This window comes from Gymnogyps californianus, chromosome 8 (assembly GCF_018139145.2).
Source record: "Gymnogyps californianus isolate 813 chromosome 8, ASM1813914v2, whole genome shotgun sequence".
In the NCBI taxonomy this organism is placed as follows: Eukaryota; Metazoa; Chordata; class Aves; order Accipitriformes; family Cathartidae; genus Gymnogyps; species Gymnogyps californianus.
Genome location: NC_059478.1, coordinates 5,429,376 through 5,450,323, shown reverse-complemented (window position 1 = coordinate 5,450,323; position 20,948 = coordinate 5,429,376). Strand labels below are relative to the sequence as shown.

Here is a 20,948-nt window from a genome sequence, read left to right as displayed (position 1 = left end):
TCTGTATCCTGCTGCAAATAGAAGCCTGGACAGCAGAGAAAAGGGGGTGAGAAATGTCATTCATCTCTGTGCAGATCACATTTCATTCTGCATCAGATTCTGTCATGGCTGTATCATCCTTCACTCCTGCTGTCAACACGAGGTATTTCTCCCTCATGACCCCTCTCTCCCCAATAGTAACACAACGGCCCTTGGGGTCATATTATAGCCTGAAAGCTGGAAGAACCTGGAGGGTGCGGGGAACATCGATCCCGAGCGCCCTGCTCCTGCCAGCTACCCTGAAGCCTGCAACATTGGTAACAATTTCCTCTATTTCAGCCAAGGCTGCTCTGCTACTGAGCTGGGCTAAGCGGGTGTACTGAAAAGTGGGTTCAGGTCCACAGAACTCACGTTTCCAGTCGCATCAGCAGGACTACACGTTCCCATGGAGCTGAGTAAGGACAAGGTATTCATACTCACTGCAGGAAGAACCAACGGGTAGCCAGGTTTCATGCCTACAACCAAGATATCTGATCTACCTCTCACAGCAAAAAGCTGGAATTTAATACATCTTCTGGAGACATAAGGATATTTAATCTGTGGGACCAGGGGAAAGGTGAAGGACAGCAACGTGAGATGGGTTCTAGTAAGAGCAAGGGCTCTCTTCTCATGAGACTCATATCTCAGCGTCAGCAAATTGGTATTCCACCTGCTAATGGATTTAAAGCAGCAGCTGCTGCTTACTTGAAGCAGCAGCACCCATTCTTGCACATAAGAAATCATTAAAGGTTTTACACTTGCATCCTTTGGGCAGGAGGACTCTTGGAGGGGAGCTTCTCCAAAGGAATTTCCCAGCTGGAGAGCGTGAACTGCAAGAGCGATGAGGACAGGCTCCAGAGCCCTGTGCGTTTTGTCCAGAATGGCTAGAAACGGCAGAAGAATTTGCACATTCACATACAGGAGTTTAACACAGTGGAAGTAAGGAGCACATCCAAGGTAAAGTGGAATTTAACATCCGCAGTAGGATAGAACACTGGAGTACCAGTTGCTTTGGAACAGTCACAGAAAAGCCCAGGCTTCCCAGGGTTTTAATTGTATTATCCCAGTGCCATCCTAACTGGCGTTTGTGCAGTGCTCCTGCTCTACCTCACTTTCCTCCCTCTGCTTCACTCAGCACAGCCTCCGGCTGTCTCCTGCTTCCCCCCAACCCTGCCTTCCCCTGCCCATCCCTCCCCTGTTTCGATTTCCCCCGTCTCCCCTTCCCAAAACCACGACAGCAAACTCGATGCTGAGATCGCTTTGCCCGCTAGGTCTACATCCCATCCTCTCCCTCTTCTCACCTGCCTCTGCCTTGCCTGTTCACATCTGGGCCGCTGGGCCTGCCCCCTGCCCCGGGCAGCGCTCAGCGTTGCCGCAGAGGAGCGGGCGACTCTGCTGGGCGAGCGCTCGGAACGGACGGGACACGGGTGTGGGAATTTACAGATCCGCCTCCTTCAGAGACGCCGCTTGCGCTGCCCTCGTGCCCAGAAGCATCAGGCACCCGCTGTTTTGGGTTCTGTACAAACATGCAGGAAGACAACTCTTGGCATGAAAAACTTACAGCCTAAGCAAGAACAAGGCGGAACACGCAGGGGACTTGAGCAGAACAAAGCGTAGGGCCAGGGTGGAGGCACTCAGCAACAACTAAAAGTTTGCTGTGTGTATTTTGCAGGCTTCAAAGCTATGGAAAAAAATAATCATGTGAAATGAAAATAAAAGGACTTTTAGCAAAACATCGCCTTGAGTATAGATTTTACACTCAGTAAGTTCAATATGAGAGGTTTTCCCACTCATTATATACAAGATTTCATACACATAATGAAGAATAAATATAAATTGCTTAGAATCCAGCACTTTATGTGAACCTGTAAATAAATGTTCCTCTGTATGTCCATGCCTCAAACACTGCAGCTTTGGGCTGGTGCATGACAACCTGTAAACTAGGAACTGACTGAACAAGAAAACTGGGCTGATCACATTCACCGGTCCGGCATGAGAGGAATAAACACATTACTTAATACAAGGTAACTCTCTTTTCACCGTGTCAGATGTTATTGTTATCGAAAAAAACCCATGCCTAAAAGAAGCAGAGAGCAATTCTCCATGTCTCCACAGCTTGTCGCTCTCTCACTCCACAACGCCAGATATTTCCCAGAGAGCGGACAGCTTCAGAAAGCGCAAGAGAGGTCACGGGGAGGCAGAGCTCCGGGACGCAGCCCCGGGAGCTGGGCTGGACACCCCAGCAAAACACCCAGCCACAGGAACAGGAGAAAGGAATTAATTCTGCTGCTCTGCTCGGCCACGGACCCCCTGGTTTCCTCAGGTAGCTCCAGGTGTCAAACGGGAGCTACTCTGTCCCAAACATTAAGTTACGCCGTGTAAGTTTCCCTCCACCCTCTGAAGTTACACAAAACACAAGTACAACCTGAGAGCAGAAAGAGCAGAATTTTAAATCAGCATAGGTTTACCGAGTCCAAACTGTTTAAAGTTAAAGTTTATTTGTATTCTGTGTAGGAATATCAATAAAAGACCTCAAATGTATCTATATCTGTACATATTACAAGAACCTTCAAAAATTATTCACAGAACAAAAATAAATCTTCTTTAGAACAAACCCAGGCAATGAAATGCAGAAATGGATCTCCGAGACCAAACAGTCCAGTGCTACTAGCATAAAAATACGCCTTGAAAGACAAGTTTATTACTTTTTAAGGTGTACTTTGTTGAAATAAAAAATAAATTATTTAGAGCTATCATTGTAAAACAGTTCTGTGTAGTAACACTCTTATTAAGGCCCTTGAGACAGAAAATCTATTTTTACAGGTAGGATTCCTGGCAGGCATGATCTGTAATGACATGCTCGCTCTCATGGGAGTCAACTTACTGTGGAGAAGGAAATACCTAAAAGCATCAGCCGAAATTTAACCCTTTTTGCTCTGTCACACCCAGCTGGATACCCGCGGCTGACCACGCTAAACACTGATGGAAATACATTTAATGGTTCAAGCCGGACGGGAATTGTTCACCAGGAACGACACAGACATTTTTGCAGAACACAAACAGAATTCATACATACACGGTGACCTTAGCAGATAAGTATTGCTGACACATTCCACAGGCACTGCTGTAAAACTGACAGACTTCATTCATTGAGTTTTCAGATGAAGTGAAAAGCTGGTGGGTTTAAGCAAGCATTAAAACATGAAATTAATATATCATGTAAAAAAAAAAAAAAAGCCTAAGCCAACCCAAAGCAATTGCAGGAACATAAAATAAAACCCATTTCTTGGACGACTTATTAGATGGATACAGAATTTATTACTGGATACACCTCATATTCTCTAACTAGCAAACATACGCATCCCTTTCCACGCTCCTCTGGATCCCCTGAGTTATGCCACTGGAGAGGAATGTTGCAAAATGTGTAGCTGTATGAATCTGTGCTTTTATGCATAGCTGCCCATTTCTGATACACCAGGGAAACAACAGCTGGTAATTCCTGGATGTGAAATCTGTCTGTTTCCCTTAAAAAAAGAAAAAGGGTCTGAATTCCTAGAGTTGCAAAGAATGGGCATTTACAGGCTGCCACTCCTAGGCCGTGCTCCCTCTCGTCTCCGTTAGTGCCTATCCCGTGTCATTCTTGTCACCTCTCTTCTTCACACACTCCGCAGACACCACGTGCAACATGGCAAAAGGCCACAGCCCTACAAAACGCTGCTCCATTTTCCTGCCCCGCCGTGCTGGCTGGGAGCTTTTGCTGAGAACTCGGAAGCCGAGGCTTTGCGGTTTGGGAAGAATCATCCTAGAACAGCGTTGAGTAATGTGGCCAGCAAGGACTGAGATGCCAGGATGGGGCAACTTTTCTGTTTCAGTCTTAGGAGTACAGGAGTATTACTCCCTACAGGCTATTAAATTTTTCCTGCACTACTTCAGCTGTTTCCAAATGAGAGCAGCAGTTCTTGCAAGAGCATTAGACACAGCATTTGCTGAAAGTACGAACCAAAACCTAATGTCTATAACGCTCATCATCAGACTTCGCACTATTTACTACTTCTCTCATTGCTGCAGAAACCCACTGGCTAACTAGTCTTAAACCAAATGTGATCAGGCCCAGTTAGAGCTCTTGCTCCAAAACAAGACAGACCTTTTGGCTGCCACGTGGTTTAGTGCCGCTTGAATTTTATCAGACTGGACAAAACAGAAGCTGGCATTTTCACATGTTGTCAGCTTGAGGCGGCTTGAAATTTCTCTAGAAAGCTGCCTGGTAACAAACTAGGAGAGACAGCTGCCTGCAGACCTCGGGAGCATAACGTTTTGTTCTGCAGCTCATCAATTTTAGTCTTGCAGCATTGTGAGTCTGCAACCTTCACCCCCTTTTGGGTCAACAGGCAGCTTCTCCTCTATGGCGGGAGTTAAGAGGAGTACACTTTGCACTTTAGGGTAGACACTGAAACAGAAGAGAAACAACCAGCCTAGCAACAAGCTGTGAGGATGATACTGATAGGTCAGACTCTTTTAGAACAGCAACTTTTTCCTACAAGCGTTCTACAAGCTTAAGAAATACAGAGGAGGAGGTACATTACTAGAATGATACATTACTGAAGACCTCACCAAAACATACCGATCTTGGGGGCAGGTATTATTTCCCCTCTAAAAATCAGGGCTGAAATGTTGCCCCTATTGCATTTCTCTGCAGAAACCAACGTGGACGTCTCGGAGTCTTCAGCATCAAAGCACAGCTCAGCCAGTGATCTTTGATAGATGACCAGAAAGCTGGGGAGCTCCGGTGAAATGCGTTTCCCGAATGAACGCTAGACTAATGCTACCAGAATGAGATACCTGCTTCTGCCTTGTTCTAGTCAATGTAATCCTACCACCACTTGCTCTCACGTCTCAGTCACAGAACACCCATCCTAGTTGGACTGTGTAGTAAGTGAGCAATGCACAAGCCCATCTGAAAAGGCTACTTCTGGGAAAAAATTTCCCACCATGCAGCTGCGTAATTACAGTACACGGCAAAGGGGAGATGCAGATCACACAAAAATACTCAACAAAAAGGGGGTTGCAAAGGTTTCTTGTAAAAGAGAGCTACTCACAAGACAGATTAATACAAACTCGATAAGACTGCCTACGGCTGTGATGCATGAGGGAAGAAGGAAAGAAGAAAGAACTTAAAGGCACAGTTTGAGGAAGAAAATATCAGAGGTCAGCAATGACCCAGAGCTGGAAGACGGTTTGGAAAGTATTGAAAAGAAACCAGTACTGAGCAAATGGAGAGGACAACCCTACGTGTGTCAGACAGTGCTGACTTCGCTATGGATACTCTGAGAATACAACAGGGATGCTCCTTGGCCTGTAGTACCAAGTCACATTTGAGCAGCCAGAGAAGCTTTGATCTGAAAGAACTAAGCATAAATATAAATTCCAACTCGCTGCAGACAAATCTTCTCTAGATGTAAATTAACAGCCAAGGCCTTGCTAGGAGAGATTCATACACATTTTTCTTATACATCCTACAGTGCAGGAGATGTGGTCTCTGTATTTATGCATAGTTAGTCATGTAACATACTTGTGTGATGATGTCTAACTGAAGTATCGTAACACAACAGTCGGGCAGAACAGTTAACATACTGCGCTCTGTCACAAGCTGCATTTGCCCACGGAGGCAAGATTAATTCATTTCCAAAGAACAAACAAACTTGACAACAGACACTGAATTTGGGTCCTCAGTATTGCCGATCCTTCATGTTCAAGGCAACATGGGTCACTTTCAGGAGGTCAAGAAATTGGCTTAGAAGCACCTACATTTTTAATGTAGTACAATTTTAGAGACTCAGAAACTAAGGCCAGAAAGGATAACTGGATCAGCTCTGACCTTCTCCATATCACAGGCTATACGGTTTCAGCCAGGTACCCCCATAGCCACCTCATTAACTTGTTCCTAGTTGCAGCCTGAACTGTTCGCTGAACACATCCCGCACCGAGGCACCCTCCCGAGGTTTTGTCTCGTTTTGAAGTCAACTCTTCCAATTTCTAATTTCCATAACATGTTTGAATGGTTAATCACACTCACTGTTATTAGTGTATTTCTGTAATTCAAAATTTCAATTGCTGTTGCAATAGTTTTATTTACTTTGAGAGTTTGGGGGCTAGAAACGTATACCAAAAAGTGACAGCAAAGATTCACACACTATTACTTGACTCTAGAATCTGGGGCTTTAAAAAAAACCTCTCAGACTAAATATGGTGGCATTTGATGAAATCATGAGAATTGACAATACTGTGTCATTTATTGTTAATCTTTTACAGTTTGTGAATGTCATTATCTTCCACGAGAAGGTCACTTTGTAATTATATACGCATTCACATACAGCCTGTAAGTATGCTTCTATGAAATGCAACTGAAAGTAATTGGAGATGAAAGCTTAGTCAAAACTCCTTAAGAAAAAACCAGTGTGTACACAACTTCAAAAAAACCCCTTTAAAGTATCCAGAGAAAGGAAAATTTCAGTGGTAATGGAAGATCTTTTAACACAAATGTGCAGAAAGCCTCTTTCATTGGAACTAGACTGGCTACGCTAGCGGCTGAAATAGTGAAATTGAACAAGAGTTAAAAAGTAGAAATCCTCTAGGAAAAAGGAAAGTTTGCATACGGAAGTCTACTTTGCTGGGCATGGGCACCCTTCGGTTAGCCCTTTCCTCAGAGCATTAACCTGACTGTTCCTGGTGGAGTGCAGAGAATGAATTCAGGGTGCCACTGCATGGTGCATGAAATAGGGACTGGATAGAAATCTTTTAAAAAAAAAGAAGTATTTACAGGTCTGTAAATTCTCAAAACAGAAAATATAAAACTGCATTAGAACCAGGGTAAAAAAGAAAGAATCCTACCTTGAAAAACTGCAGATTCCCTCTGTCTGTCTGATGGGAAGCCTGACTGTGTGCAAATGCAAGGGAACAAGCTTGCCGCTCCAAGTTTTTACCTTGCTCAAAACAAGGGACAGTTTTTTGCCGGAGTCCTACCGAAAGTAAGTACAGGATCCAGCAAGAGCCAATTTTCTTGCTAAAATGTTTGCTATCGAGTTTGCATTCAGTTAAAGAACAGCTAGAGAAGAGGGGAATAAAACCAGCAGATGAGTTTTCTTACAGAATTCATTTCACTACTATTTCACTCCACTCATGTACTTGTATCAGTCAGCCTGATATATACAGCTGCTGTCTAATGTAACCCACTGCTCATCTCTCTCTCTCTCACCCACAACACACATGCACTCACATTCCCCTCTTCCTCCTCCAAGGACTGCAGTGCTTTCAACAAGAGAAAAAAAAAAAAAAAAATAAAAATAGCAATAATTAAAAAAATCTACAGTATTCACTTCCTTTTGGTATATTACATCGGCATTTTCTGTACATGACCCAAGAGCTCCCTCTATTTACACAGTGATATGGAAGGACTTGTTCTCGGGAGCCCGGTTCTCCTGGCCTTGAGTGGGGAATTAAAGCCCACCTTTCAGAGTTCTTTCTCTTTTCCTTTTTATTAGCAGCATCATGTAAACCTGTAAGGGGAAGGGGGGGCTATTTTGAAGGTTTCTCGAGTCTGCTCCCTCTTGCCCTTCTCCTGGGGAGATGGCCGGCAGCATCCGCCCATTTAGCAGCTGCTGTTTTTGAATTCACCATTCTCCGTGATGGAAAGCTTGGTGGGATTGGTGGGGGAGATGCCATTGCGGACTTGCATGCTGTAGCGCTCCTTCACCTGCGTCAGGGCACTCATCAGCCGCGTGTTGGCAGAGTCCAGGGACACGATCCGCTTCTCCTGCAACAAACACCCCACAAAGTCAGAGCTCCTTCACAAGTGAAATGCCTTTGCCCCACAAGCCTGCTTTACGGGGAACTTCCAGGACGCGGGGCTGTGACTGCGTCTTCAGGTGATTTCTAGGCAGAGGCAGCTTGGCTAACATTCTCTGGTAAGATGGGATGTCTGCCTCTTTCTGTTTTCTCGGGGTAACGTGGCCCCTGCGTGCCACGGGCTTTTCACAGGCTGGTCTGGCCCTCCTGGCCTTTTTGCATGATGGAAGGTGACAGTGAGTCAAAGTTACATTGCTGAACTGGTCCAGTCACGGTGGCTTTATCCAGACAGCCTCCAACCCAGGCAGATGGAAATGCAGTATTTTGCCATGGGAGGCGGGGAAGGGTGTTGGTGTTAATAACAACAATAGCCAATTTATTTTTTAAAAAAAAATATAGTCAGAAAAACAGAAACAGGCAGCAGAAAATAAAAGTGGTGGAGGTTTCATCTGGCAGAGAAAAGTGCAAGTGGTATCTAACGGCCACTGTCTCTGTATTTTGGATGGAGTGTGCTCAGAATAAACTCATGGTATGCTTGAAATAAATAAAAAAAAGCAGATAATGGCAGCCTGCAGTCACCAGCAGGAGTGAGGGTGCAACAGCAACATAGAGAAGAAGCAGCCAAAAGCTAAAACTAAGGGGTTATTTGAGGTGAAGGGGAAGAGGGCAGTGTGGGTGGAGGGGGAGATGCCATCGACAGAACACAAAGAACAAACACTGAACACACTGCTCCTAGACCCATTCCAGCTCAGAGGGGCTCCCGGGCTCCGCCGAATCCAGGGTTCCCACATCCCAGTTTTGATTCTTCTGGCACAGAAAGTGCTAGCCTCCACTTTTAGCAGAAAGCTAAAGGATGTGTACTAAATTTATAAAAAATAAAAACCCCATCAACAAAACCCAGCCTACTAACAGCTAGATTATCTGCAGTGGGATAAAGCACTGGAGGGTCAAGCCAAAGAGTTGGTGGCACAATTAGAAATGACAATTTTCATCTTCCCTCAAGAAAAAATAATAATGTAGCCATACAAAACAGCAACAGAGATGGCAAAAGGTAAATAAGCTCTCCATGCTACCAGCTGATTGGCTTTTTTTTCTTTGAGAAGGAAAAATGTCTAATTTACTTGAATGAAAAAAGCTGCATGCAGGAACTCTTCCCAGTCCAGCCCACTGAGGAACAAAATGGAAGGAAAAATGATGCACAGAAGGCACAAACATTAAGGGATAGTTCAGACGTACTGCTCAGGAGACCTAAGTGCTACAACAGCCCCTTGAGATTTTGATCCCAGCACATCAGCTGTGTGGTACATCAGTAACCAAGTAATGTTTGCTTTTCTCAGTGGGTTTCCCCACAGGGATAAGTGTTAGGGTGCAAAAACAAAGCAGAATTTAAGTACTGCTTGTATCACAGCCCTGAAGAGACCAAGCTCTGTACAGCAGAGCAAATGGAGGAGGAGGAGGAGGCAGCACGAGAAATCAACAAACAGCAAGGCAGGCTATAGCCTGCCCTAGCACTTGCCCTGATCCAGTCAACGTAAGTAAGGAGAACGGACGATGGAGGAGTTAAAGGCCTTAGCCGTTCCTCCCATGCTGAAATAAATCCTGCAAAACACAACTGCCTTAGCCGAAATGTGTTCTTCAGCAAGTTAAAGCTCCTCCTCCTCGGACTAAATTTCACCTGGAATATATAATTTAAAATTCAAATTTCTTTCCAAAGAATATAGCTTTCCAAAGAGTTAAAAATGAAAGGCTGGTTATTTCCTGGCACTGATGAGTGCTCACTATGCCAGTTTGCAAAACAGCTGGAAATCTACACTTGGAAAATCAATCTTAAAAGCGTGAGCTTGGCAAGTAGAGGCACCTTCTCACTCAAAGGAAAATACAGTGTAACAAACATGTCTCTTAACACAGGTGAACTGGGCACAGGGAGTGGGAGGAGCTGGAATGGGTAGGAGGTCAGTGCACTGGGCCAGGACTGGGTACTGCTCAGCTAGAGAACTGATTGGGTTTACTTGCCTGTTTGAATTATCTCATCCCCATTTATGACCTGTAATTTAACACAGCGGAGACGTCACTTGCAATAGCAACTGGGCTAGTACTCTTTGCAGCTCCGCTGCTCCAAGGAGAGAGTTTAGCCAGACCTAGCCCCTGCTCAGCCAGGGAGGCTCAGAGCCAGCCTCTGGAACCACGGCGCACACGAGGCGCAGCCCAGAGCCAGCGCGAACAGCACGTATACTGAGAACAAGGCTGTCCTTGTGCATCGGTGCAGCATTGGGTGCTGCACCTGACCACAAGACAAAAGAGCAAATCCCGAAAAGCACCTTGTGCCGATGTAACTAAGCAGAAGAAGCCCGGGTTACTGCTGCTTCCTAGCAGCCATTTAACTCTTCAAACAGGTGTGATAAGCCAGGTTCCAACTCCACTCCATAAATCTCACATAAAAAAGACCTTTTCTTTTCTAGCCACTGCTATATCCCTTTGCCAAATGAATCCCAGACTAAGAAAAATCTTCCAAGCGCAACTTAGAGGGATTGCTACAGAACCCAGGAAACACTTGGGCTCCTCTGGTGTGACTGTTCTGAATCTTTCATCAGTGTCCTCTTCTGCTCAGGTACCCATGAAAGGGCAATGGCAACTAAGCTTCCCCCATGAACTGGTTGACACTGAAGCAGTTAAGGTTTGCTGATGACCTTGCTTGCCCAAGTAGCCAACAGCACTTCAGAAGAAAAAAACGTCAGATTAAAAGAGGAATCGTTAATGCTACTCTCTTGCTACTGTTTTTTCAACAATTTCCACTGCAGGTGATAAATGATGCATCATCCGATCAAGTGTGATCAAGGACCACACCTTTCCAGCCCTGAGGGTTTGAAGCTTCCACAAGTCAGCAGCAGTCTCTCCTGCCAGCTGGTGACACTGAGGGAATCAGACTGGTCCACCCTCCGCCTTGCTAGTCCATAACCTCACACCGAGGCTGAGAGCCTCCTGGCACAGACAGGTAACAAAGGGAAGGGCAAGTTTCTTATTCAGTCACAACCTCTCAAATCCTCCCCTCCAAAAATCGCTTTTTATGAGTTTGCTTAGTGCCCCTTTCACCTCCTTGAGGCAGATGAAAAAGGCATCACCTCCTTCAAAGACCAGGCTGCTGTTTGGATGAGCTGCCATTCCATCAGGGTGTAACAGCAAGATGCCCTGACTGTGCCTATCTCCAAAAAATGGCCCAGCATGTTCAACTTCTACTCCAGCTTCCACTTGCCATACTCCTTGATCAGACTGGAGGCTGCTGTACTGTTCCCGCACGACCAAGAAAATAAAAAAATACAGTGACTGACTACATTCCTGTTCATTCTCCAGCACTGCACTCTCCCACTTGGCATTTTGAGTGCAAGTCCTCACAGAAAGGATTTAATCTTGAGCTGTATCTAGAAGGGGTGACTACACTGATAACTCCATGTAAAGCACCTCGCACAATAGCTAGGAACTATATATGGTGTAATTCCAGTAGGATTTTCTTTTTATTCTGCAAGGCTAGGTAACAGAAGTGCCGTGCTATTGTACACAAGTGATTTGTTCAGATTAGATGGCACGGATCCAAAAATCCAGCTTTCATGAACAGTCTTTCTGAAGAACTGTGGGAAAACGGGCAGGGGCAGCAGGAAAAACAGAACTTTTCACATTATCAAAAAGAAATCGGCTATAAATATGCTCTTCGTGTTACCAGCCTTTTAAAAACACAGCTTTTTTCTACTTTATATTTTCCCTACAGCTCCCTGTGAGCTCAAACATTTCTATTATCGCTGGCCATTCAACAGGAAAAAAATGGGCAGGGTATGCCCTTTTGTGCTTACTTATGCCTATATTCTAATACACCAGTACCATCTTTAGCAACGTTCAACTGAGGCTCGCCCCTCTCGCCACTTTTTGTGTAGGGAAACAACTTTCTGAAATAACTTGGGTTATTCCTGAAACGGGTCATCTTCTTAAGATGATCTATTAAGGAAAGTTTACAGTTGGAACTACTGAAAAGCCCAGAGGCAGGAAAAATGTCCTCCAAATGCAAATATCACAAACATTAACACGGCAGGCAGATACCAAACCAGTCTCAGGTTCTGTTGTACAAGCTTTGCTCTCTGGGATCAGCACAGACACAGAAGAAAAGCTGAAATGATCCCACACAATACACCCCCATGCATCGCCCACTGGGTCCCACTTCCCACAGCTAACTTGTGCTGACTGAGGCAAGCACTGCAGGTTTGTGGCAAAGTGGGCATTTCTCCGGGACTGACGTGGACAGTCAGATGGGGTGAAATGCCACATACGACATTATACAGGGCAATGCTCCATTGCAAGCATTCTCTTTTCTGGACTCGAACGTTCAAAGCCATGCTTTCAGCTTGCATAGCTAAGATGCATGCACATGGCAATTAAACTATGCTGGTATCAGGCACAGCTCTTCCAGAGTTCCCAGGCCCACACTTGGAACAATGTCTACACAATGCACCCCTATTCCTTTACCCCCTTGGGATCTCACGAAGTAGAAAAGGTTTTGGAGAAGTGATCAGTCGTGTGATTTGTTGTCAGGCTATCTCAAAGCCTAATGTCAGACAGTACAGTCTTGATTAATTAAAAAACCCAATTCTCTCCTAGAAGGCAGTAAGTGACATGTGCAACACCATGCGCCAATACTGGCTTGGGAGTTAGATAACTATGCTGGGGCGGGAGGATAGGGGAGAATAATGGGTTCTACGCACAGAACACTTGGTTCTTGGAGATCCTGAGCTCCTTACCTGTGCATCAATAATCTTCTGCTTTGCATCGATGACAGCTTGCATCTCTGCATGATCCTTCTTCAGCTCCTCTTCAACTGCCATGAGTCTGATGAGCAAAGAGAGGTACAGATTAGGACTGTTTGATACTATTCCAGAGTGTTTCAGGTACTCTGGCCTGTTGGCTTGACTTCTCTGATTGTCCTGGCTCTGCAAGAGAAGAATTCTGCTGCACTCGGAAAAGCTTATCTATCCATCTGACACTCTCAACTGCCTAACCTTGTTATTCTCCAAATGGACGTTGCCAAAAATGCAACTGCTCGGAAAAACTACTGCCTTGAGTACAGATTCCAAACAAAGCAAAAAGACCTGTTATAAGTACAACAGAGACCAGGGTTAAAAATTCCTAAATCTTTTCCTTCACTCTCCTGGTAATCTGAGGCAAGTTTCCACGTCTGCATCCCTGTTTCTTCATCTCTAAGGCAGGATGGTATCAGTCCAGAGATGTCAAGAAGCCCATGCGACCACCTTCTTTAGTATCAAAGAGAACACATGACACAGGGGAGCTGCTTGTTCCACACAGTCCCAAACTTTCCAAAGCCTCACCTGCTGATGATACTTTTCATCTGGCTGTCCTTCTCCTCCTGTTGCCTGCGCAGTCTCTCCTCACTGTCTTCCAGCCTAGACTTGTACTCCATCAGCAGCTTCTGCATTTGCTGCTCTTGCACCAGCAGCCGCCGCTCATACTCCTCCAGCCGGCGACTTGACACCTTCAGGCGCTCCTTCAGCTTTGCTATCTCTTGTTCATACTGCAGGTAGAAGAAAAGAAGGAAAGAATCAGATGCAAAGGAAAAAAGGAACAGATCAGATCATTATAATCTGCTGCTGCTGTTCAGAGAAGGACATTGGTTTTTTCATGAAAAACAAATTGATAGAAGTAAAGCAAATGACAAGCAAACAACTGTGGGCAACCATAGACAAGGAGCACGTAGGCTCCCATTGAGCATTAAGCTATTCCCACACTGTAGGATGTCATTCTGTAGCAATTTAAGCAGTCAGAGGGCTCCAACGTGGCTCCTCAGCCCTGACCGGTAACATCCCCAGTTACTCCAGACTCAGGCAGTTCCCAGACAGAAGCCGCTAATAGTGCTCAACTGTAAAAATGTCCTGGGGTGACCACACTTACAAAACAGACCAGTATGGGACCCAAATAACTCATTCTTCAGGACGTAATCAAGGCCTGAAACTACATGTGAAGACAGAGCAAATCATTCACTACAGAACAGAGCCTGTAAGTTTACTCGGCTGAGATTTTGTTCTTCTGCTTACTGTCTCTGTGGACAATCACTTCTGCGATAGTGCAATGAATCTCAACATACCCACTTTGTTTTGGGTTCATTCACCTTTCCTAGTAATCCTATGTTCTTGCTTCTTGTCCACCAAATGTTCTCCTCCTCACTCCCTGCCTTCTCAAAATACCAAACCTCTTGCCAAACTTCATCATCATAGCAGCATATAGATGTAACTGTATTTGGAAAAATGGTATCTACCCCTGAAAATAAATATGCTTTAAAAAAAAGATCATGGACATTTCTGTGTAGCCCAGAAACACTGTACTACCTAGATGACAGGCATTTGCCTCAGGTGAAGCCCAAGACAAAATTTGAATGCAACTACTGATGAAGATTGAATTGCATTTACAGAGCCTTGTACAATCACTTAGCATATCCTAAGCTATACTCAGTTGGGTTAACTGGTTTTTTTAAACGGAGTTTAATGATCACTAAAAAGTTTTGCAAGCATAGAAAAATGGCAGTATGCTGTGGCTATAATGTTGTCATAAAAAATAGTGACTTGAGCAGGATCTAATACACTTAAGGCAGCGTGACTCACGATGCACGTAAGTGCCAAATACCAGCCTGTGATGTACAAACTCTTGGCTATGTCAGTTTGCACCCATTTGACATGCTACAGCCTGTACGTGGGTTAATCTATAGTACGCGATACTGTACTACGGATGTGTGTGACAGCATGTACAGCAGAAAGTTATGCCAATACAACCTGTGTTTGAAAGCATGACTCTGTCACAGCAGCGCCTGAAAGCCGTTCTGAACTCGGCTGTGAGGTGGACAGGACTCACTGGCAGCCCTACGAGTCGGCTGCATGCGGAATAAAATCTACCTTCTCAGCATGCTTGACTTCATCTGGATTCTGCTCTGCATCCTCCTCTACTTCTTCATACTGTCCGTTATTGAGAACCCATGCAGCTGTCCTTTCCACTGGTGACATTGTGGCAGAGTCCACAGGCGACTGAACCTGGAGCAGAGATACCGGTAAGCATTTTTCAGAGAAACTACATACAAAATGCAGTTTATTTGGAGGAGAAAAATGACCACGAATCTGTCGGTCTCAAAGGATCCCCAAAACCTCTCTTGCAGAGATACTTCATCCTCCCTTGACTTTGGACCCACAGCACTTACTTGAGTCCCTGTAACACCAAGGTACTTGAAAAATTTTTCTTCCCCTCCAAGTGAGCTTCTCTCTGGAAGAGTTCTTGTTTCCAAATGCTGTTCACATCCACCTTTCCCCTTTGCCAGATTTTCAGTAAGGCTTTCTCAACCTGTGATTTCTCTCACAAAGAAAACAGAGCGACGAAGCTCCGCTTGCAGCCTGTTCAGGTAAGACAGATTGGTTTCTTTGGAGTACTGAGGAGCTTAACTTGGGAGCAGCTTGCTCAGCCAGGCTGCAGACAGACTTTGCAACGGAGGATGGGGCTGCACGGCTTGGACACGAGACAGCACAGCAGTACTTAAAAGTGGCAAAGAGGTGTAACGTTATCACTGCAGTGATAGATTTAGATGGTCTATTGTAGCATACACACCCGACAAGGCTGTGAAAGGAAGCCAGGGCCAGCAGTGCTTACTAGGAGAACTGAAAAACATCATCAGAGGCTATCCCCTCTTTAAGGGAATTCGAAAAGGAAGCCAAGAAAAGAAACAAGAAACTCTCCGCCTGGCTGGGGAAAATACGACTTGCTACAAATTCCAAGCAATTTTCATGGACAAAGACAAGTTTATAAGCACAGGAATTAGCATAATTACCCCTGAAAGAGCAACACTGTCTTAACTTTTTGAGAAATGTGAAAGATCAACTCCTTCCCCGCCCCCAACTGTAGCTTCTTTTTGTGCTCAAGCAGCTCCTCAGCTCACTGCCTCGTTTCAGTATTGTACCAAAGTGAAATGTGCTCCCTGGCAGGGGGATTTTGAAGTCTCAGTTTCAGCAAGGAGCTCTTTATGGGGGAGTAACAGCTTCTTTACGTGAGTCAGGCGAGGGATCATGTCAACCTCCATTTGTTTCTCCTGTTCACGAGGACAGGGCTGGTGAGCGCTGCATACGTCCTACGCCAGCTCTGGCAAAAGGATCTGCCTTTAACGGCTCAGCTGTCCTGAGCAGCGATGAAGACTCCAGCACTGGAAGAAGCATCAGCAAGGATGGGTATGAAGGCAAAGGAAAGGAGCAGGAATTAGGCAAAAATCCCTGGATTTAGGCAGAGGCCTTTTCGCTAAAAGGAAGTCCTCACAGCAGAAAGGCTAATAGCCCCTTTCAAGTGCAGTGTGACAGCTTGGCAAAGCTCCTTAGTTAGATATTTTTGATGGTATTTGCTGTCAGGCAGCCATAGCAAGGGAGACTATGAACTGTGAGTGGCTCTGCCATCAACAGGCTCTTCTCAGAGATAAATACTTTGGCTCTAGGAATTGCTGGAGGAATTAGGAATAGCTATGGACGAACAGTGTCATGGTTCATTGGAGTTATGGACGACTAAGATAGCAGAAAAGTGACTATAAACTACATCACCAGCCTTGTAACAGGCTGCTGATCAGCAGCAAACCTTGCCAAACAACCTTGCAAGCTGTAGGACAGAATATTTTCAGCAGCCAAGCTCAGAAAGCCTACAAAGACGAAGTGGATGGCAAGCACTTCACATGCTAATGGGTTATGAGTTATACTCTAATACAGGGGAAAAAAGAAAAAGCCTGCTAGGAGCGTGTATTAATTCCCTCCCCTCTTTGCCTCTCTTCCAGAGGAACACACTGACATTTCTGTTCCCACCTACCTACTAAATGGAAATGGAAGGCAAAAAGTGACCTCTCCCACCAAACAAAGGGCCCAGCTCTATATTCAGAAACAAATGGGACTTGTAGAGAACAGAGTCTAATAATTATAACGCCCACAAAGCATGCCTAGAAAGAACATGCCCAGAAAGAACATGCCCAGCTTCTCTTTTCTCTTTTTCTTTTTTAAATAAGAACAGAATTCCACAACATGATTTGCAATTAAAAGGACACAATGGAATTTGCCTCAAAAAAATTTTGGCCACTTGATTTGGCACACTTCAAGACATTTCTCAAGGATGTGGGGAAGGAAAGAACAAATTGATTTCTCTGAATGAAGTAGGAGCAAGTACTCTAATGAATCCAGTGGAAACAATTAGTATGGAAAGTAGAGTGGAAAAATAAGTAGATGCATGTCGCCTACAAGAGAGGGGAAGGAGACTGCCCTGAAGCCAGTCATAGTCACAGGCATCTGTGAAGCTGAATATAAAAAGGAACTGGAGAAGAGGGAAAACTGAGACAGTCACTTCGATGCTAAACAAGCAAAGGGAACTGATTTACTCGGGGGCAGTCAGGTAATCAGCAATTTAAGATGAGAAGAGCCAGGGATTTGCAAACAGCTAACTGAACGTTTCTTCTTCTAACCCGTGTAAGGTGTATGCACAAAGACTGGAGACACATCATCTGTACTTCCTCCTCCTTATCCTAACACCTTCAAAGTAAAGCCTTCTTTGTGTATTTGTGTAGGCACTTCCCGTAACAAGCCCTGAGGAAAGGCACCAGCTCCCCAGGGATTTTGGCTAGGACGCTGCACAGAACCATATAACTCAGCAGGTCATACAATACAGGTTCACACTGAATGCCTGAGAACTGCAAAGGGAGTTTATCCTTCAAATTTTCCTTGTTACTGGCCTAAAAATTTCCTACCACCTCCACACTAGGCTTGGTTGTATTCAATATACCTGACCTATCAACCCCTCTATGCCCAAATGTAAAACACACACTCCAAAGGAGGACACAAACATATGCACTTCAAATAATATGCAATTACTTTTTTTGGTATTACTAACTTGGCATATTAAGCTTTGCTTTGTGATTCAGTGTTTCTGATCTCCTTGTACTTTAATGAACTTGAGGTATCAAAGTAGTTTTGAAGCCCTGATTGCTCCTGGGTTCCCAGGCATCATCCAGATTTTCCTCCTTTCAACTGCAACATTCAGGAGTTTGCCAAGAAAGCTACACCAACAGGGATACCAGTAAAACCTTTGGCAGAGTAGGAGCTCGGGCTGGCAACTAAGTTCTTCTGCCAACTTTACCTTACAAGCCAAAAGCCCTCCCCTGCACAACCGTGTCTTCACCAGCACTTTTGCCAACAGGGCTACGTCAGCAAGGAGGATCATAACCTCCTGCTCCTTGCGGATGTAGCTTCACCAGCAGCACGGTGCAGCCTCAGCCTCAGGGGCTGCAACTTTCTGGAGTGAAAGTCCTCACTCATGCCTGTATGCAGAGTAGCATCCTTCCTCGAAGGTCTTGTGGAAAGCAGGAGCTTCAAAAATTTCCTTCTCTACTAGGTAAAGTAAATCAAACATGACCATGTTTACCCTCACAGTGACCACAGAAGAAAACACTTAACCCCAAGGAATACTGCAGGTGTTGCCTTCAAGAGCCTCACCCTGCCCAGCTGATAAGACTGTATGCACTAATATGACATTTCTAAAACCAACCACCTTCCCTCTGACCTGCAGATCGAGACATTTTCTACCTTCGCTGTAGTGCCAAGAATTTAAATACTCATTTTCTCTTTAACATTAAACTAATTTAGGAAAAGATTTTCATACACAGCAAATCACAACAGGATTTTTTTTTTTTTTTTTTTAAGGTAAAGGAATGTTGGCTTTTTGACAGGAAAATCTTGATTTACAGTTGCCTATGAACAACTGATTAAGTGCACCAGGAGTTGGTACATATAAGCACTCCTTTCCAGAAAGTGTTTGCATTATTCATAGTTTGGGAAGATTAATGAAAAAGCAGTATTTATTTGGGGATCAGCAATAGGTTGTTGCATCATGGTGAAATATAGATTTCTCCACACTTAAGACAACTGTACTTATTTATGATTTTGGCAGCAGTTTATTCTATGATACTTTATCTTTGTTTATTTCTCTGTTTTAAGGTAGCTACGCTTTTAAATTAGCACCACAGGGCAAATGCAGTCTCACGTGGCAATCTTAACTACGATTTGGAACAGAGCTGCTTCTATTTTTTTTATTCAGGGAAATTTTCAAGTTTTGTTTCTTTCAGCAGGCTTGCTGCCACCTTAGTAAATGGGAAACATTTTTTTTTTTTAATTTAGTACAAAAGCATCCAAAAGTAATAGGTAAGCTAGGCTTGCCAAGCTTGTAAGGGTAACAAGCATGACTATTCCTTACATTTGCTAGTGGCCACTTGCTTAAGTGCCAGTACTCTTGATTCAACTCAATGGTCAAAAAGCTTTGAAGGTCAATGCAGCAATCAGCTAAACAGCAAAGCAGAAAGCGCCTGAAAAAAGGCTTTCCTTACCTGTTGCGTTTGTTGCCTCTGAATCGCCCTCACCTTTGGGACAGGGCTCTCCCTAGAGGACGAGGACTGCTGCCGGGACCGGCTCCCATTCTGAATGGGTTCAGTCACCATGGCCCCCGACACTCCCGACATGCTGCCCGTGCTCCGCAAGGAAGCGCTGTGCGGCAAGGACTGCGGTGCTTTGGCCCTGGCGCCCAGGCCAGCTTGGTCCATTTTGCGGATCTGTGCTTGGCTGCTGCTGTTCTGGCGGGGCAGCGCGATGGGGACATGCTTGTCTGGGACCGTGTGGCGTCGGGAGAAGTCCTCGCTCTGCGTGCTGCGCTTGGTGAAGTCCTCCATGCTGCTGTTGCTGGGTCCGCTAAGTTTGAAGTCTTCACTGTTGCTTCGGCTCCGGGAGCTGGCAGTGCTCAGGTTCTCCAGGCTGGAGTCCACAGAGGCCTTCGGCATCGGCGGGGTTGGGTTGTTGAGATGGTAAACCGGGTTCTGGAACGACAGAGGCTGGAGGCTGCCCTGTTGGTTCAAAGCTGGGTGCAGAGGCCTTCTCACCTGGGGAGCACTTTGGGGTGTGCTCTGAGTTTCCCACAGCTGTTTGATGTTTGCCACCTGTGTGATAGAGAGCTGGCTGCCGGCCAAGCGCAAAGGCACTTCGTGCATAATAGAAGCATGGTCACTGTGAGCCGTGTGAGGATCTTGGAGGTCCATGAGAGAGATGCTACGTCCATTGGGCAAGACACTTTCCCTTTCATCCTTATCCGAGTAAGTCATGCTCTGGGTGGATGCCTGCTGAACCAACAGTAAGGTCTTGCCCCTAAAATATCCATCTACGTTTTCCTGGGTTGGAGATTTCAGCTTATGCAAGTCACTGTGGAGTGGAAAGGAATTTGGTTAATTTTTAAGCAGCCAAAACCGTGAGAGATCTGTCCCAGAGAAGTCTTTCTACTTCATTTAACCTCCCCCCCAACTGAAAGCTTCAAGGAACCAGCTTTCCTTTTATGAGCTCTGTGTTCAAGTCAGAACACACTCTTCCTTAATTACCACTTATCTTTGAGAATTACGTTTGATTCAAGAAGTGCTTCATCTTTATTTTTTTCACAGGTGAAAAGCAAACCATTCCCGCCAAATCCTCCTCCCCCTAGATACTTCTGTCTCCAGCAAGACTTCAGAGCAGTTCAGATCCCATTTAACCCTTCGCCAGCATTATGTACTGTGGGGGTCTGAAAATTCAACAGGAGTTGTGTGAAGGCTCCTGTAGATCTAGATGTAAGCTCAGAGGGCAGACACTTCCACGTGACAAAACTGGCCCTCATACCTGACAGCACAGAAACTACTCTGAGACCACAGTATCCAAGCTCTTTGGCAGTCCGGCCCTGTCACAGCTTTTTGCTTCAGATTAACAGCTATTACAGTGTGAGAAATGCTGCACTAAACAGAGGAGGGACTGGTTTTGTTATTCCACTGGTAACAAGTTCCACCTACAGCCCAGTTTTTTCATTACCAGTAAATAAGCAGCCTGATGGCCAGAAGCAAACATTATGGCTGACTACGCATCCGGACACTCAGACTGGCAGTAAATTGCAAAACTGGTTTTTAGCAGCTGAAGTCATTGACTCCCAGAGACATGTTTGAGTCCTGGGTAAGTCAAGAGCTTCAGGTCTCC

The 20,948-nt window shown here is 45.1% G+C and overlaps 1 protein-coding gene across 2 annotated transcripts in view; it reads right to left on the bottom strand.

Annotated features, from left to right (window-relative positions):
• Window positions 1–3,125: 3,125 nt before the first annotated feature.
• RASAL2 (RAS protein activator like 2) overlaps window positions 3,126–20,948 on the bottom strand; it is a 128,960-nt gene continuing 111,137 nt past the window's right edge. For both annotated transcript variants that reach the window (XM_050900562.1, XM_050900563.1), the window contains 6 exons: window positions 19,292–20,153; window positions 14,802–14,936; window positions 13,227–13,429; window positions 12,642–12,729; window positions 9,874–9,904; window positions 3,126–7,828 (listed from right to left, as the gene is read on the bottom strand). In XM_050900562.1, coding sequence (XP_050756519.1) covers window positions 7,686–7,828; window positions 9,874–9,904; window positions 12,642–12,729; window positions 13,227–13,429; window positions 14,802–14,936; window positions 19,292–20,153 — 1,462 coding nt within the window. In that variant the 3' untranslated portion in view covers window positions 3,126–7,685. The remainder of the gene's footprint in view (window positions 7,829–9,873; window positions 9,905–12,641; window positions 12,730–13,226; window positions 13,430–14,801; window positions 14,937–19,291; window positions 20,154–20,948) is intronic.